Source organism: Bos grunniens, chromosome 9, assembly GCF_055505025.1.
Source record: "Bos grunniens cultivar Pamir isolate PY7600 chromosome 9, Bosgru_T2T1.0, whole genome shotgun sequence".
Classification (NCBI taxonomy): Eukaryota; Metazoa; Chordata; class Mammalia; order Artiodactyla; family Bovidae; genus Bos; species Bos grunniens.
The window spans coordinates 105,062,932-105,081,665 of record NC_141173.1 but is presented as its reverse complement, the minus strand read 5'-3'; the positions used below and the strand labels follow the sequence as shown (position 1 = coordinate 105,081,665).

Here is an 18,734-nt window from a genome sequence, read left to right as displayed (position 1 = left end):
GTATAACTTCTTTAATACAGTGACTCCTAGGAGTGTTGTTACAGAAACACCTGTACTCCTCACAAGAACACAAAAGGACGTTCCCTGCTGCACTGTTTATAATAGTGAAACACTGCAGATAACGTAAATGATAACGTAATTCAGGAGATAGTTAAATGTATTAAGGTATTCAAGGGATGATATGACACCACTGAGTTCCATGTCATGGAAGTATGTCTGTCATGCAAATATGTGTATGATACACTGACTACAAAATGGAGCCATAAAATCAACATATGCTTTACTGTATTCTCCAAATATGGAGAAAAGCACCCCCAAGGGAAAGAATCTGAACAGAAGAGAGCTGAGGAAACACCAGGGAAAACAGAAGAGGAAGAAAGAAACTTACCTTTCTGATTATATACCTCTGAGCTGTCTGAAAAACAATTTTTACAATTAAAAAGAAAATCACACACATCACATATGATGAAACCCCAAAACTTATACATGTTAACCTGATATTCACGAGCACAAGACACCCATCTGTTAGTCTGTTGGACTACCCCAGTTCTAACCATGAAGGCCTTTGGCTTAGAAGCCATGTTTGCCACTTACCTGCTCTGTAACCTGGGGTGGGACCTAGCTTGCTTGCCTCGTGTAAGAGCAACAAAACCTGATTACAGGTTTTGTGAGAATTAAGGGCTGTGGGAAATAGAAGGTGCTCAATATATGGGATGTAATAAACACGTTTTGTGAGCAACTGTACATTTTCACAGTTCTGCCATTTTCATGGCAACAATGAAGTGCTGATTGAAGCAAGCAAGCAAACACACTAAAATGGTTTCAGGCATTATATCTAAAATACAATTTTTTAACAGTATGATCACATGAATCTTACAAAGTTTCATTTACAACATCAATCTAACACTTTTATAAACAGCATTTATTGTACAGAGTACTCTGAAGGAAGAAAAATATGTACAGCCATTTGTTTTCATTAATACATTTCTATTCTGTCCTGCAATACTGAAAAGGCGGAATGTGTCTGGCACAAAAATAACCCTCAGGAGTTACAAATTAGAAAACAACACTTTTTAAAAAACAGTTTTACTTTTCTGGTAGAAATATAAAAACTGTGGTTTATGGGGAAGAAATTAAACAAAATAAAGTCCAATCAATTGTTGAGGTGGCTTTAACACTTAGTTTTGTCCCTTAAACCAACTTGTCAACAGCAGTAAGTGTTTAAAATCTAAATATAAATAACAGGCAGCACTGCCCGTATAGCAGCACAGTTTGAGCCACTTACAGTGACGCTCTGGTGTTCTCTGTGCAGAAACAACACCCCTTCCGGCACCCCACGGGGGTGCGCGTGGAAGGGCGCTTCACCTGGTGCCGCACCCTACAACCAGACGCCCATCCTCTACCCCGTGGGGCCGTCCACAACACCACTGAGTGTACCAAAACTGATTGGTTTAAAAAAAAAAAAAGGGGGTGGGGGAGGCAGGAGAACACAGCAGCCATTACGTTGTCTTCCTGAAACCCTTCAGAATAGGGTAGATGTTCTCAAAGGCTTCATAAATTTCTGCTCTGACTTTAGCACCTACGAAGACAAGTGGAGCAGAAAAGAGTCTGAAATGGCATTTCTTAACCACAAAAGCACAATTCTCTCCATATCCAGTAAGACAGATGCAGGCATTAAAACATTAACAATGGAATCCCTTGTCAAAATCATATTTTTGTTTTTAAAGTGGTATTTTCTTAATTTGGCTTTTAAAAAAAAATTACCAAAGCAACAACACAGATGACCCCACCTTCCACGCCTACAGTCTGCCCATGTGACAGCGCTGGTCTCGGCACCAGGGCAGAGCCCAGCAGGGCAGCAGCTGAGAGAGATGGAGTCTTACTCTCAACTGCCGCTTTTAACCAAGCTCTTTTGAATCTTCCTTTGTTGAGGCAGAATGATAATGCCGAGGAAAACCAAGGTTTTAGACAATGGTACCCAACTTAAAACACCATCTATTATGCAATGTAATGCTCACCTCCACCCCTCCCTGCCAAGGTGATGCTTCAATCAGCAAGTCTGTGATCTGAGTTTCCTCAGCTCACCGCCTCTGGTGGATGTTTCCCATCAGTGTTGGGGAAGAGAGAAAAGGGGCAAAGCTTCTCTGCAAGTCACTAGTTAACTGTCCCAACACTGTGATATTTCTTCTAAGTACTGAGAAAATGCCATTCTCGACCCTTTCAAAACTTCAACCACTACTTTCTGTTACAACTTACCTGTTAATACAACTTTTCCAGAAACAAAAATAAGGAGAACAATTCTCGGTTTGATCATTCTGTAGATTAAACCAGGAAATAACTCTGGCTCATAACTAGAAGGAAAATAGCAAAAACAGTTTAAATTAACAGCTGCTCATGCCTTTAGAAAAAATGAGGACCTGAACAAGGGACAGCACTGGGGCAGCCACAGACTAATGAGGGTGAAGCCCAGTTCTGCGGCCAGTGAGGCTGACCTGTCACCAGCACTTGAAGACCAACTAACTCTGTTGCTAATGAATCTGGATTTCCTGACATAAGAACAAGAGTTTTATAAATATGTTCTGTAGTCTCTGATCTTTATCAAGTTTCATTCTGGACAAGTTTATATCAACTTAAAAGAGCCCAGTAATCATCCATCTATAAGATCTGCCAGTCACACAGTTTATTCTCTAATTATTCACATCTCATCTCCTTAAAGTGAAATATCTTCTAGCTGCTACGTTTGCTCAGGCAATTTAACCAAAGTGACAGCAGAGAGACTGGTTGGAGACTGAACCTTGCCCCGTGTTATCTGACTAAATGCACTATTGGTATGCTGCTGCTGCTGCTAAGTTGCTCAGTGGTGTCCGACTCTGTGCGACCCCATGGACTGCAGCCCACCAGGCTCCTCCGTCCACAGGATTTTCCAGGCAAGAGTACTGGAGTGGGTGCCAGTTATCTGACTAAATGCACTACTGGTGTAGTTTTGTTCTAGTAATCTCACTTTGTCAGATTGAAAATAGGATGTATGACAGCGTTTAAGTTACTGGAAAATTCAAGGCAGGCTTCTCTGGGGAAGGGAGATGCTGGGATGGATACATGAAATGCCAGTGGGAGTTTCTTAGGTAAAAAGTGACAAAAGAGTGTGCCAGGGATAAAAGTGGGATGTGCAAGGGTCCTGGTGCAAGAGGGGCATGATAAGCCGTGGGGCTGCTCTGAGCAGAAAAGCTGTGAGAGGTGATCAGGGACCACCTGCCTTTGAAGTCTTCTTCAGGAAGGAGAACAAAAGACTCAAACAACTGGGGGAAAAATTGATACAAGAGGTTGTGGGTTTTATTTATTCATTTAAAATGTATTTATTGAGCAATAAGATGATGAAACATACAGAAGGGAATCAATTTCATGCCAGTAAAGGGGAGTTCTGGGTGTCACTGAGTTAGAAGATAGAGAGGTAGGAGGCTGGTGACAACAGTAGGTATTACCAAAGAAATCAGGAAGACACTTCAACAATAAATATACCTATCAGTATATCATTTGTTCTTACATACTAATTATTCATTGGGAAAGACTCTGATACTGGGAGGGATTGGGGGCAGGAGGAAAAGGGGACGACAGAGGATGAGATGGCTGGATGGCATCACCGACTCGATGGACGTGAGTCTGAGTGAACTCCGGGAGTTGGTGATGGACAGGGAGGCCTGACGTGCTGCGATTCATGGGGTCGCAAAGAGTCGGACACGACTGAGCGACTGAACTGAACTGAACTAATTATTCTGCTTATCATGAACAATGTTTAAATAGATTATAAATTAAAATTGTTGACAAAAGCAACCACCATGTACTTTAGACTTACCTACTGAACTGTTGGTGGGTAAGCACAAGGCCTTCTAACCTTATAGGGAACTTCACATCACAGCTCCCCACCATGTTCTGAATCTTGAAGTCCAAGAACTTAGCTGGAAAACCCAGTTTCTGTACAACTCTGGCGTATTTTCTTGCTGCTAGTCTAGACTGTTCTTCACTAGGAAAGAAAAAGTGAGCTATTCATACTCAAAGTCAGCTAACACAATTATTTAGATGAGAAACTTCCCCCCATCCTTGATAGAAAACTGTAGGCCTACCAAATGAATACCTTTCAATTCACCAAAGTATTGATAGCCCCAGATTTTATGGGGCTATCAGCATCACCATTATCATTAATATTGCTGTATTTAAGCCCACAAATTGCTACTGAGATAAAAACCAACAAGCGTCATTTTGATAGGAATATACTGATGAGATTTATACTCAAAGAATGCATACACTAATTCCTCTTTTATGTCATGTCTTTCTTTATCCATTCCTAGAACTTACTTGTTGGATAAAATATGACTTAGCAGTGCAGGGCTTATGTAACAAAAGCAGTAACATCACTGTTGACAAAAGGCTCTCAAGTGCAGGGTCACGAATCACAGAAGTCTGGCACGCACACATGCTGAGTTACACAGAAATCAGGTTGGAACACACATCTTAAACTAACGCCTATTTTTAAGAAAATGAAGCCACCACTGTCTAAGGTGATGACAATCAACTACTTTAATACGAAAGCAACAATAACACTGTGATTGTATTTAAGTAGTAGCCTAACATCTGGATACCATGACACAGCCATCTCTCTGTAACATGCAGACCAGGACAATGAACTCCTTTAAACCCACCTCTTGGCTCCTGTGCACACCATCTTCCCAGAACTGAATATCAGTGCAGTGGTGCGGGGCTCTCTTATTCTCATGATTACAGCAGCAAAACGCTACAACAGCCAGAGACAACAGTTAATGAGGTCAGACTGCTGACTTCCATCAGGAGAACTACACAACAACAAGAACATCCCAAATAACGAGAAGGACCTGGTACTGAGACAGTCACGACCCCTGTCGTGCGTTTCCTTACAGGACTCCCTTCCATCACCACGTGGCACACAAGCTTTTGCACAGGAAACAAACATGTAAACTGTGACGACAGAGGCAGCTGGACCGAGACGTGTGTGTTCTGCCACGCACATCCCAACAGCTGAAGATAAGTGACATCTGCAAACCTTTAACTGTACATTTTCTGTTCTATTAATGATCTTTTAGGCAAATCAACTTACAAACCATTCCACCTCCAGAAGGACTATATCACATTACAAGCATATCAACACACAGTGAAGTGACCTCCCTGATCCTGTAGACTTTTTGAAACTGCACTGATATATTGGCATTTATATAAATGCAATGGCCTCTCTAAAAATGTAGTATCTGCTACCTGATTACACGCAAAAACTTCACATATTTCTAATGAGGATGACTCTGACAAGTTAGATAGCTTTAACAATTTTAATTTAAAAACTACAGTCTGTCTTCCTTCTAACTTTACCACCATGTAAAAACGCTAGCATTATATTCTAGTTTATACAAGTCCCAGGAAATGTCTAATTATTTTGCATTTTCTAAATTCCTTCTATAGTTTTTTACATTTCCTAAATTCCTTTAACCAGTTTTACTGGTTGGATAACTACTATCATTTCATTAGGAAAAAAAATATGTAAAATTATGTATTCAACTTAAAAAAATTATGATAGACAAAAAGTTAATTCTTATAATGCTACACTCATACGGATTTGCCCTGTGCATTAGGTTGTCATCTTAAAATCTGAAAATTTGTAGGTATTTTCTTCTTAATCTTTTTATTATATAAAAAAAAAAACTTGGCAGTTATACAAAGGTAGAAAAATATATTAAACTTCCTTGTACTTATTATCCAACTTTAACAATTACTAGTTTTTGGCTAATCTTGTCTCATTCATATGCCCCTTTCCCAATTCTCCAATTGTATTATTTTGAAGTAAATTCCAAGTAGCCTGGCATTCTATTCTATAGTTTTCAAAACACAAATGGGATCACACTACATATTTTGTTCAGTAACTTTACATGATCCCCTTACAATAAGTATATTAAACTTTATCCTGTGGACTGCTATATTCTTGCAATCTCTTACTTGGCAGTTATTTAACAAAAACGCTACATATTTTGCCTTAAATTCTTCTTTTGTTGGTGTCGACAAACTTAAACACAACTTATTCTTTTTAACCTAAAGACCTTTGGAAGAAAATTCTGTTATCACTATTATTTGATACAGTTGTTCTGACCTTGGGATTATATTCAGCATTTCGGGCACGAAGTGCAATGGTCTTTAGGTCAAGTTTACAACCAAGATTCACTGTGGATACAATATTTCTGTAAGAAATTTGAAAAGAAAACACGATTATTTACTGTTAATTATCTAAAAAACATAATCTTTCCTAATTTTTTTAAATTAAACAAATTTTTTAATTGCTGACATTAAGTGTTTAAACAAGTACCAAACACCACGCCAACATACATAGATAACCTCACTTAGTACTTACAATACACTATGAAGTAATAACTATTAGTATTGCATCTTCAGATGAAGACACTGCTCTGTATATGCATGGCTCCTAACTGAGGTATGACTTTCTCACTTCTTTCAAATTAAGTATCTTGGACAAACAAAAATTCAATCATCTCTGACAAAGGAAGGAAACCTTTTTCCTCCAATTAACTCTCAGTAGATCAAGAAAACCAAACATCAATATTTATTATGTAGGTCCAATGAACACTTTTAACTTTCTTTCTCTTCTCCTCTCTTTGAGGGCCCCCCCACCCTGCCCTCTGCTCCCCCTGATGTCAGGGAGCAACTGGTATTCTGGAGCAGCACCTCCATAACTGTGCTGAGGCGCCTGCACCCCACAGCATGGCAGGCAGAAGACAAAAACTCCCTTTTACAGCTTTGGTTTAGTTTGCTCTTTTTCTAGTTGTAATGTTATTGCTTTGAAATATTCCTTATTTTTTAATGTGATCATTTACAGCTATAAATTTCACCCTTAGTACCACATTTGCTGCATCCCAAATGTTTTGTGCTCCATCAGGCTTCCGTTAAGTCTATCAGGCTTCTCTGCCCATGGAATTTTCCAACCAAGAATACTGAAGTGGGTTACATTACTTACTCCAGAGGATCTTCCCGACCCAGGGATCCAACCACATCTCTTGTGCCTCTTGCATTGGCAGGCAATTCTTTATACTACTAGCACCACTTGGGAAGCCCTATACAGTATTTTCATTTTCATTTGTCTTAACTATTTTCTAACTGCCCCTGTGATCTCTGATCCATTGGCTGTTTAAAAGTATGTTATTTAATTTCCACAGTTCTGTGAATTTTTTGGGATGCTTTGTGGAATACCAGAAATATTAAGGTGCTGGCAAGAAATAAACACCCATCTGAACTGGGTATAAATTACAATTTAAACCAAAGGTGCAAACTTAAATGGGCATAGGGGCCAGGTAACTGTGCAAGACAACAGCATATGGTATTTACAAAAATGAACTAATAAGTGCTTATCTTTCTAAAATCATTAAAACTATTTTGTTTTCTTTAATTGTTTCAGATCAAACAAACACCCAGGGCAAGATTTAGGTCTCTGTGTAACAGTCATGATCCATGATTAAACATTACTTATTTCTAAAAATGATTAGGAATGACTTGCATGAAAACTGGGTGATGTATTTATTACAAATAACCCTTCATGTGGTTATAAGCTTCCTAATGGCAAAAGCTATATAATTCTTACTGACAGATATGAGGATATCTGTTTTTCAGGGAGGAGAAATTTTCCCTACCTGTCCCCCTACCCCTTTTCTATTATATACAGGACCCACTTCACATAGGTAGAAAAATCCATTTAGGGCAAGAACAGCCATCCTCAGCTTGTGGGAAGGACACAACTCTTCAAAGATTTATATGCAGCCCTTATAATAATAAACAATGAAGAAAAACAAGGACCACTATGAACAATAATGATTCTGTGACTTTGCAATTAATCTTTCCAAAGACTTATAATACCACAAGGAAGGGAGACTATATAAGGCTTATCTGGTTAATCAGCTACAGCGAAACGTCGACAACAATAATGCAATCCAAACTGGACTTCACTGGCCAAGCATATAAGCACAGCTACCAAATTTCTGAAGATGTTATGAGAGACCTTTACTGGGGTCACTGACTCACTAAGACAGCTTTCCTTCCCTTTCTCAAGTAAGATAAAGCAAGTTTTGATGCATGATCACCACTAATACCACACAAATAAATCAATCCATCTGAGAACAAAGAACAGCAGCGCAGTTGCAGGGGGGTCCCTCCAGGGCAGGGACAGGACACACAAGGAGAACTCACTGCAGCTGCGGCACGATCCCGGAGCTCTCTGAGGCTGGCGTGGCAGGGGTGATGGGGGTCATGGGGGTCATGGGGGAGGGATACAAGGGAGTGGTGCCCGGCAAGGGTGCAGTCGTAAGAGTCTGTGAGTGGAAGAGCTGTGGTGTCTGGCCCGAGGGCCCCTGGGTTGCCTGCTGGGACGTCGACTGCTGGACGGCTGCCACTGCCGCCTGCTGCTGCTGCTGCTGCTGCTGCTGTTGCTGCTGCTGCTGCTGCTGCCGTTGCTGCTCCTCCAGAATAGACAGACTGTTGGTGTTCTGAATAGGCTGTGGAGTCAGTCCTGTGCCGTAAGGCATCATTGGACTAAAGATAGGGATTCCAGGAGTCATGGCACCCTGTGGACAGTTAGAGAACAATCAGTTAGATTGGCTGGTGTCAAGTGTCTGCAGAACTTGGCTGGTAGAACTGCAGGTGAGATGTGCAAAGACAGGCACCATCCAAGAACAAATGGGGCTATTAAGCCGTCATCTCACACACATCACTTTTTTCTTCACTGCAGCACAGCAGCATAGTAGGTAAGAGCTTAGGATGTGGAAGTAGACCTAGGTGTGAAATTCAATAAACAACACGGGAGAATTTAGGAAGATGCTTAACCCTTCAGGCTCTAGAGGATAACCATGGTTTAAGACTTTGAAAAAATTGAGAATTTCCATTCTTTGAAAGATATCATTAAGAAAATTAAAAATTAAGCCACAGATTAGGAGAAAACATCTACCATACATACATCTGAGAAAGAACTTGTATGCAGAATAAAGACCAATCAAAATGCAATAAATGATGAACAAACAGACCAATAAAAAAATGGGCAAAAGATGTGAAGGACATTTTACAAATGAAGATACATAAACAGTTAATTAGCAGTTGACAAAATGCTCAAGATCGTAAGTCAACAGGAAAACGCTTTTACATTTAGACTCAAGTGAAAACGTGCTGGTGAGGGTGTGGAGCAACGAGAACTCTCACATGCTGCTGGTAGGACTTGAGAACATGCAGGGCACTTTCTTATAAAGTTAAACACACACTTACACAATGACCCAGCAATCCCATTCCTAAGTATCTACCCAAGAGAAATAAAAACATAGCAGACATGAAGAATATACACATACAGCTGCTGCTGCTGCTAAGTCGTTTCAGTCGTGTCCGACTTTGTGCGACCCCATAGACAGCAGCCCACCAGGCTCCCCGGTCCCTGGGATTCTCCAGGCAAGAACACTGGAGTGGGTTGCCATTTCCTTCTCCAATGCATGAAAGTGAAAAGTGAAAGTGAAGTCGCTCAGTCGTGTCCGACTCTTAGTGATCCCATTGACTGCAGCCCACCAGGCTCCTCCATCCATGGAAGTTTCCAGGCAAGAGTACTGGCACCTTTATTCATAATTGCTTCAACCTAGAAACGGCCCTAATGTCAGCAACTGGAAAGCAAACTGTGGTACATCCACACAAGAGGGCCACTTGGCAATAAAAAGGAATTTGCTGATATATGCAAACATTATGCTGGGTTAAGATGACAGACACACAAAAAGCACATACTGACTGGTATGATGCCACCTGCACGATATTCTAGCACAGACAAAACTATCTCTATGTCTGGAAAGTGGATCAGCCTTTGCCTGGGCCTAGGGGAGTAACTGTTAAGGGGCAGAGAGGGATTTTTAGGCTAACTGAAATGTTTCAGAACTTTCAAAGGTGCATACACTTGTCAAAACACACACTTAAAATGGGTATTTTTAAACAGAAGTTATTTAAAAATTTTAAAAGCAGGTATGTTATTTGGAACTTTAAACATAAAAAGGAAAAGATAAAGCTAGAAAATAATTAGGTTACTTATGAAATCAAACACTCTATAATCACTCAGACCACTTTCATAAGTGTTTATCAAAAGATTAAGTCTTATAGACAAATATATATTTTAGCTTCCAAACTTCCCAAATTAAACATTATCACGCCTATTAAAAATCTGAAGGAAATTATCAATGAAATACAGAAGACTTAAAAAAACATAAGTCCATTTTCAACAACAGAGGCTTAATTCCCTTCCTTCCCTTTTACAGTGTCTCTAACAATGCAGGTCCTGTCCTATATGCACCCTCCCTCCAGCTGCATTACCTGAGGGGAGGCCAGGCCCTGGGCATAGGGTGGGAGGCTGTTGTTCTGATCCATGACGTTCACCTTCTTGGCAAATCAAAAACCTCTGGACTGGAAATTGCCTCAGCATTCAGTCTTTTCCTAGAGCATCCCCAGCACACTATTCTTGGCGACTTGCTCGGCTCTGTGGGTTATCTTCGTGCACACCAAGAAACAGCGGTGCTGCTTTGAAAAGATTTGAAGTTTAATGTAAGAACACAGGTAAGCTATGCAGCCTTATAAATCAGTTTCACGGTTATACAAAAAACAAATGTAAAAACCCAATCAAGCTACTCTGGAATCCATTTCCTTTTCACCTTACAAAGCTGAACTCTTACTCCTTCCAAGTTTTTCATGACTGCGTGCAAAAGAGTCAACAGGACAAAAATTGTTTTTTTATGTGTTCGATTTATAGTCTTATAATGTTAAATGTTAAGTTTTGAATGTTTACAGCATTCAAAACTTTTGGAAAAAAATATCCAAGGAAAATGAATTCCTAAGCAAACTGTCATATCTGAGTAGAAATATTTATTATGCACTGTATACACGGTACTAAAGTTTTTAAATATGTCATTCAGTTTTCTATCCTCTATAATGTCCTGGGCATTAAGTTTAATAAATTTTTAATTGTATCCAATACACTTTGGCATGATCATTTATTGAGAAACTACCTTAAATAAATAACATACTGTGATTGAAGCTGTACAGACATAAAAATAAGACATTATATTTTTATATATGTAACACTTTACCTCTTCAGAGCACATAAATACCAATGTGCCTGTACCTGCTGCTGCTGCCGCTGCTGCTGCTGCTGCTAACTCGCTTCAGTCATGTCCGACTCTGTGCGACCCCAGAGACGGCAGCCCACCAGGCTCCCCGGTCCCTGGGATTCTCCAGGCAAGAACACTGGAGTAGGTTGCCATTTCCTTCTCCAATGCATAAAAGTGAAAAGTGAAAGTGAAGTCGCTCAGTCATGTCCAGCTCTTAGCGACCCCATGGACTGCAGCCTACCATCCTCCTCCATCCATGGGATTTTCCAGGCAAGGGTACTGGAGTGAGGTGCCATTGCCTTCTCCGATGCCCGTACCTGGCTTTCCTTAAATCATCTCTTTACTGGCTACACATTTGAAATTACTTTTAGGTTAAAGAACTGAGTGACTAATTAAAGACCTTTTATTCAGTTTAGTTCATATGGACTCCTGTGCTCAAGGTTGCTGTGAGAACCAACTGATTCAAACAGGACTGATTAATACCTTAAGAACAGCATCCAGTTATAACACAGTAAGCACAGGATAAATGTCAGCTATTACTATTAGATTTCAGTTTAAATGTTACCAATCTGTTAAAGTTTTCTCACACAGAACATATAGATCTTAAAGTTACAAATTATATGTCAAAGATGCGCATGTACCTCAAGCTCGTACTTGTATAAAAAAGCACTCAGAACCTGGCAGTGATTCTGAAAGGACAAAGGACTCCGAAGACTATATATCCTACATACCCATCAGGGGAAAGCAGACCAAACACAGAGAAAGCTGCTTCCGAAAACAGACATGTAAGAAAATTATCCTCTTTTGGACACTGTTAATCTATTACAACAACAGAGTGCTGCAAATATAAAAATTAAGAGGATATATATATATATATATATAGTCCCTGGCATCAAAGAGTTCAATTTGTATAGGATATGCAAATAATCACTGCAAAACCTCAGTGCTGTAACAGCAGACACACACTATGCTAAGCCCTTTGAGTGAAGAAACCATGAATATATGTCCTTGTAATCTCTACACTTAGTACAGTGTCTGACATATAATATGTTGATGATGAATGAATGTATGCTTTTGTTTAATAGCTAGGTCATGTCTGACTCTTTTGCAACCACATGGACTATATAGTCCACCAAGCTTCTCTGCCCGTGGGATCTTCCAGGCAAGAATACTGGACTGGGTGGCCACTTCCTTCTCCAGAGGATCTTCCCAACCCAGGGATAGAATTGGTGTCTCCTGCAACTGCAGGTGGATTCCTTACTACTGAGCCACCCGGGAGGCCCCAAATGCATGCATACATGCTGGAGAAAAGAAGGCAGTGTGAACTGTCAAGTGTTCAGAAGAGTGTGTTTATAAAGCAAGGACCATCTAACTTGGTTCTAGCAAGGTGAGTAGGAATTTACACTCAGCATTTCAGGCAGAAGAAAGGTTAAGCACAAAGAGACAAAAAGTGAAAGAGCATGCAAGCAACAAACCAAGCATGACTGCATGGACTGTTCCTACAGGGGATGAGACAGCAAATGTATATTAGATAAGCAATACAAGCAGTGACAAGGTTTTGAAGTGCACCATGAGTAGATCTACTGTAGCAAGAGTATGAATGAACTCTAAGAGACAAAACTGGAGGCTGGAAGTTCGGTTTAAGAGTCACTGCTATGGTTGAGGCAAGAGACAATGAGGGCAGGATTGAAACCACTCATTTATAACGAACACACTGATCCAGAAACTGGTGGCTCCTGACCCCGTTCTGCAAACTAAGTCTAGAGAAAAAATCTGAGGAAGTAGTTGAGGCCTAATGTTATCACTGTTTAGAGCTCATCTCTAATTCGAAGTGATGGTACTGACCGTCTTTCCTCCCGTGTTCTTAAAGCCGCACAGTTATTACTGCACTAACTTATCCTCAGAAAAGAGTTGTTTGCAGCATCTCCTCATCTTTTGGTAACTGACGCATCAAATTTGATATTTTGGGGAGATAATCACTGATAAGGGAAAAGAATCAATAAATTCTGCATAGTCTCCTCGTGTCTGCGTACCTCAATCAAGAATAATCTTTTCAGAGACGCCTACCTAGAGTATTACATGCAAAAACCACACTGTCCAGGGCCTAGACAAGGACACCTTTGTATTTGTGTATTATGCCCCAACGTGCCTGAAGTCTCCGGCCTCTGACAAAACGTTAAAAAGTCTCAAGCGCAACTTTATTATAAAACTACCCCTGCTGGTAGCAAGACAGGTGGGCACAGGCCTTTCAATAAAGAGAATTAAGGGATGGCAGAGTTCCGGATGAGCGGGACTGTGCTGCCTCAGGCCCCACCAGCTCCCGGCGCCAGCGCTCGTACAGGGAAGCTCCTCTCGAAACACCGCAGAGGGCGCCGGGCGGGAGCCCCGGCCGGGACTGGCCGAAGGGGCGGCAGCGCGAGCCAGAGGAACGGCCCCCGCGGTCTCCGGATCCATTCCGCGCCCCTCCGCTCCACCATCCCTAGGGAGTCGTTGCAGTGACCGCTCTGCAGTAATTCTGAGAGAGAAGCTAACAGGGTGGTTACCTGGAGTCACTGCAGAGACGACTACCGGTCGGAGAAAACGAAGTTCAGCACCCAGCGGCCCAGGCGCCCGCCACGGCGACCCTTCCCGATCCCACAGGACTCCGGGCGCGCGTTGATAACGTCACTTCCGCCAGTTCCACCTCGGCTTTAGCTAGCTGCCCGCGAGGGGCGCCGGCCGTGGTAAGTGTGAGCGCCGTGCGACTTCCTCTGACTCCCTTGGATACTCGACTTTAGAGAAACAAGAGGCGGGGCGGAGCGCTTCTGGCTTCCGGGAGAAGCCACCCTACCAAAATATGTTGATTGGTCGCTGCTGGATGTAGACAAGATATTGATTTTTAAATATTGACTGTTTAAACCAACTAGCGGTGTGATATTGAGCAAGTTACCAGACCGCTCCACCTCAGTTTCTTCATGTATAGGATGGAATGGGAATACCGCTTGTCCTCTAAGAACAATGTGAGAAGAATTAAGGAAATGCATGAACAGTGCCTGGCGCGCGGTTATTGGTGTTAGCTATTCTCAAACATGTGGAATGATTTAAAAAAAAAAAACAAAAAAAAAACCAGATACCTGCTGCCATCTTATGAAGTCTTTTCACATTTGTCACAAGAACTATAGGTAAAGTTGGACCCCAGAGGACCTCTCCTATGGTTCAGTTCAGTCGTGTTAGACTCTTTGTGACTCCATGGACTGCAGCACGCCAGGCTTTCCTGTCCATCACCAACTCCCAGAGCTTGCTCAAACTCATGTCCATCAAGTCGGTGATGCCATTCAACCATCTCATCCTCTATCTTCCAGTACTCCTGCCTTCAGTCTTTCCCAGCATCAGGGTCTTTTCCAATGAGTCAGCTCTTCCCATCAGGTGGCCAAAGGATTGGAGCTAGAGCATCAGTCCTTCCAATGACTATTCAGGACTGATTTCCTTTAGGATGGACTGGTTTGATCTCCTTGCACTCCAAGGGACTCTTAAGAGTCTTCTCCAACACCACAGTTCAAAAGCATCAATTCTTCGGTGCTCAGCTTTCTTTATAGTCCAATTCTCACATCCATACATGCTGCTGCTGCTGCTGCTGCTGCTGCTGCTGCTAAGTCACTTCAGTCGTGTCTGACTTTGTGCGACCCCATAGATGGCAGCCCAAGAGGCTCCCCCGTCCCTGGGATTCTCCCAGCAAGAACACTGGAGTGGGTTGCCATTTCCTTCTCCAGTGCATGAAAGTGAAAAGTGAAAGTGAAGTCTCTCAGTCGTGTCCGACTCTTAGCGACCCCATGGACTGCAGCCTACGAGGCTCCTCCGTCCATGAGATTTTCCAGGCAAGAGTACTGGAGTGGGTTGCCACTGCCTTCTCCATACATGACTACTGGAAAAACCATAGCTTTGACTAGACAGACCTTTGTTGGCAAAGTAATGTCTCTGCTTTTTAATACACTGCCTAGGTTAATCATAGCTTTTCTTCCAAGGAGCAAACGTCTTTTAATTTCATGGCTGCAGTCACCATCTGCAGTGATTTTGGAGCCCACGAAAATAAAGTCTGTCACTGTTTCCATTGTTTCCCCATCTATTTGCCATGAAGTGATGGGACCAGATGCCATTATCTAACGTTTTTTGAATGTTGAGTTTTAAGCCAGCTTTTTCACTCTCCTCTTTCACTTTCATCAAGAGGCTCTTCAGTCCCTCTGCCCTTTCTGCCATAAGGGTGGTGTTATCTGTATATCTGAGGCTATTGATATTTCTCCCAGCAATCTTGATTCCAGCTTGTGCTTCATCCAGCCCGGCATTTCATGTGATGTACTCGCCACATAAGTTAAATAAGCAGGGTGACAACATACAGTCCTGACATACTCCTTTCCCTATTTGGAACCAGTTCATTGTTCCATGTCCAGTTCTAACTGTTGCTTCTTGGCCTGCATACAGATTTCTCAGGAGGCAGGTAAGTTGGTCTGCTATTCCTATCTCTTTAAGAATTTTCCACAGTTTGTTGTGATCCACACAGTCAAAGGCTTTGGCCTAGTCAATAAAGTAGAAATAGATGTTTTTCTGGAACTTTCTTGCTTTTTCAATGATCCAATGGATGTTGGGAATTTGATCTCTGGTTCCTTTCCCTTTTCTAAATCTAGCTTGAACATCTGGAAGTTCTCAGTTCACGTACTGTTGAAGCCTGGCTTGGAGAATTTTGAGCATTACTTTGCTAGCATGTGAGAAGAGTGCAATTGTGCAGTAGTTTGAACACTCTTTGGCATTGCTTTTCTTTGCGATTGGAATGAAAACTGACCTTTTCCAGTCCTGTGGCCACTGCCGAGTTTTCCTAATTTGCTGGCATATTGAGTGCATCACTTTCACAGCAGCATCTTTTAGGACTTGAAATAGCTCAACTGGAATTCCATCACCTCCACTAGCTTTGTCCGTAGTGACGCTTCCTAAGACCCAGTTGACTTCACCTTCCAAGATGTCTGGCTCTAGGTGAGTGATCACACGATTGTGGTTATCTGAGTCATAAAGATCTTTTTTGTATAGTTCTTATGTGTATTCTTGCCACCTTTTCTTAATATCTTCTGCTTCTGTTAGGACCATGGCATTTCTGTCCTTTATTATGCCCATCTTTGCATGAAATGTTCCTTTGGTATCTCTAATATCCTGTGGTTCATTTAGGCATAATTGCAGGTTGTAATGCTTGTTAGCTTGCTTCCTTTGTGCTGCACATAATCAATGAGGTTGGGTCCTCCTTAAGGATAGGGAAGATTTTACAGAATTTTTGTATCCAGGACAGTACCCAAATAAATACAATACTTCTCTGTCCATAACCATCAAAGAAAACCCTTTTACCTTTTACAGTAAAGTATAGGAAAAGTTTTAATTTAAAAAGTACTTTTCAAATATCTTTTTCTGCTTCCAGAATTGCATGTATATATCAAACAGTCCATTCTATATTAGTTAAAGGCTTGCTTGCTTTTTTTATTAACATTTTTAAATTGTAAAATATGATATTCATATAAAGAAGTATGTAAACATGTGTACAGATTAATAGACGGTATTAAATCAAATAAGGGCAGTACATGAACCAAGAACTTCCAGATGTACAAGTTGGATTTAGAAAAGGCAGCGGTACCAGAGATCAAATTGCCCAAATCCATTGGATCATAGAGAAAGCAAGGGAATTCCAGGAAAACATCTACTTCTGCTTCATTGACTTCACTGAAGCCTTTGACTGTGTGGATCACAACAAACAATGGAAAATTCTTAAAGAAATGGGAATATCAGACCAGCTTATCTATCACCTGAGAAATTTGTATGCAGGTCAAGAAGCAACAGAACCAGACATAGAACAATGGACGGGTTCAAAACTGGGAAAGGAGTACATCAAGGCCATACACTATCACCCTGCTTATTTAACTTATATGCAGAGTACATCATCCAAAATGTGTGGCTGGATGAACCTCAAGCTGGAATCAAGATTTCCTGGAGAAATATCAACAACCTCATATATGCAGATGATACCACTCTAATGCCAGAAAGTGAAAAGGAACTAAGAGCCTCTTGATGAGGATGAAAGAGGAGAGTGAAAAAGCTGGCTTAAAATTCAACATTCAGAAAATGAAGATCATGGCATCTGGTCCCATCACTTCATGGGAAATAGATGGGGAAAAAGTAGAGACAGTGACAGATTTGATCTTGGGCTCCTAAATCACTGCAGTGACTGCAGCCATGAAATTCAAAGACACTCGCTCCTTGGAAAAAAAGCTATGATTAACCTAGGCAGTGTATTAAAAAGCAGAGATGTCACTTTGCTAGTAAAGTCTGTATAGGCAAAGCTGTGATTTTTCCAGCAGTCATGTACAGATGTGAGAGTTGGACCATAAAGAAGGCTGAGTGCCAAAGAATTGATGCTTTTGAACTCTTGAGAGTCCCTTGGACAGCAAGGAGATAAAACCAGACAATCCTAAAGGAAATCAACCATAAATATTAATTGGAAAGACTGAAGCTGAAGCTCCAATACTTTGGCCACTTGATGCAAAGAGCTGATTCATTAGAAAAGACCCTGATGCTGGGAAAGAATGAGGGCAGGAGGAGAAGGAAGGGGGCGGCAACCGAAGATGGGATGGTTGGATGTGATCAACACAATGGACATGGGTTTGAGCAAATTCTGGGAGATAGTGAAGGACAGGGAAACCTATCGGGCTGCAGTTTATGGGGTTGCAAAGAGTTGGACACGACTTAGCAACTGAACAACAGCTACAAAGGGTTCCCTTGGTGGCTCATTGGTAAAGAATCTGCCGACCAATACAAGAGACACAGGAGATGGCTGTTCGATCCCTGGGTGAGGAAGATCCCTTGGAAGAGGAAATGTCAATCTACTCCAGTATTCTTGCGTGTAAATACCCCATGGACAGAGGAGCCTGGTGGGCTATAGTCCATGTGGTCGCAGAGAGTCGGACACGCCTGATCGACTGAGCAGGCAAGCATTAAATCAAGTAAAGAAACCCAGTATTGCTAGCACTACAACCTCCAACCCATCCCTAGCCAAGCAGGACCTTTCCCTCTAGCCAAAGTCAGTTAATTTTCTTGCTTTGGCACATCCCTCAGTTGCTTTATCCATTCTGCAGTTTATGGACATTTAGCTCATTTCCAGTTTGGGGCCATTAAGAACATTTTTATGAATATTCTTGCATGTCTTCTGGCCAGGGTACATACCTCGGCATGAAACTGCTGGGTCATGATGTGTGTGTATTTCAACCATGTCAAGTAATGCCAGTCCCTTTTCGAAAAACGGCTGTACTAATTTACACTCCGGAGAAGGCAATGGCAGCCCACTCCAGTACTCTTGCCTGGAAAATCCCACGGACAGAGGAGCCTGGTAGGCTGCAGTCCATGGGGTCGCTAAGAGTCGGACACGACTGAGGTACTTCACTTTCACTTTTCTCATTCGTGCATTGGAGAAGGAAATGGCAACCCACTCTAGTGTTCTTGCCTGGAGAATCCCAGAGACGGGGAGCCTGG

At 41.6% G+C, this 18,734-nt stretch overlaps 1 protein-coding gene across 8 annotated transcripts; it reads right to left on the bottom strand.

Annotated features, from left to right (window-relative positions):
• Positions 1-901: 901 nt before the first annotated feature.
• TBP (TATA-box binding protein) lies at positions 902-13,850 on the bottom strand. Of its 8 annotated transcripts, none has more exons than XM_086318815.1 (9): positions 13,742-13,850; positions 11,178-11,357; positions 10,408-10,608; positions 8,266-8,639; positions 6,164-6,251; positions 4,695-4,786; positions 3,851-4,018; positions 2,257-2,351; positions 902-1,579 (listed from the first exon to the last, which is right to left on the bottom strand). In XM_086318815.1, the coding sequence occupies exons 3-9, from the start codon at positions 10,459-10,461 to the stop codon at positions 1,500-1,502; spliced, it is 951 nt and encodes a 316-aa protein (XP_086174941.1). In that variant the 5' UTR covers positions 10,462-10,608; positions 11,178-11,357; positions 13,742-13,850; the 3' UTR covers positions 902-1,499. The 8 variants fall into 8 exon arrangements, with proteins under 8 accessions (XP_086174941.1, XP_086174942.1, XP_086174944.1 ...); XM_086318816.1 differs by having other exon boundaries at positions 10,408-10,611; positions 11,213-11,357; XM_086318818.1 differs by having other exon boundaries at positions 11,213-11,357.
• Between the last annotated feature and the right edge of the window lie 4,884 nt (positions 13,851-18,734).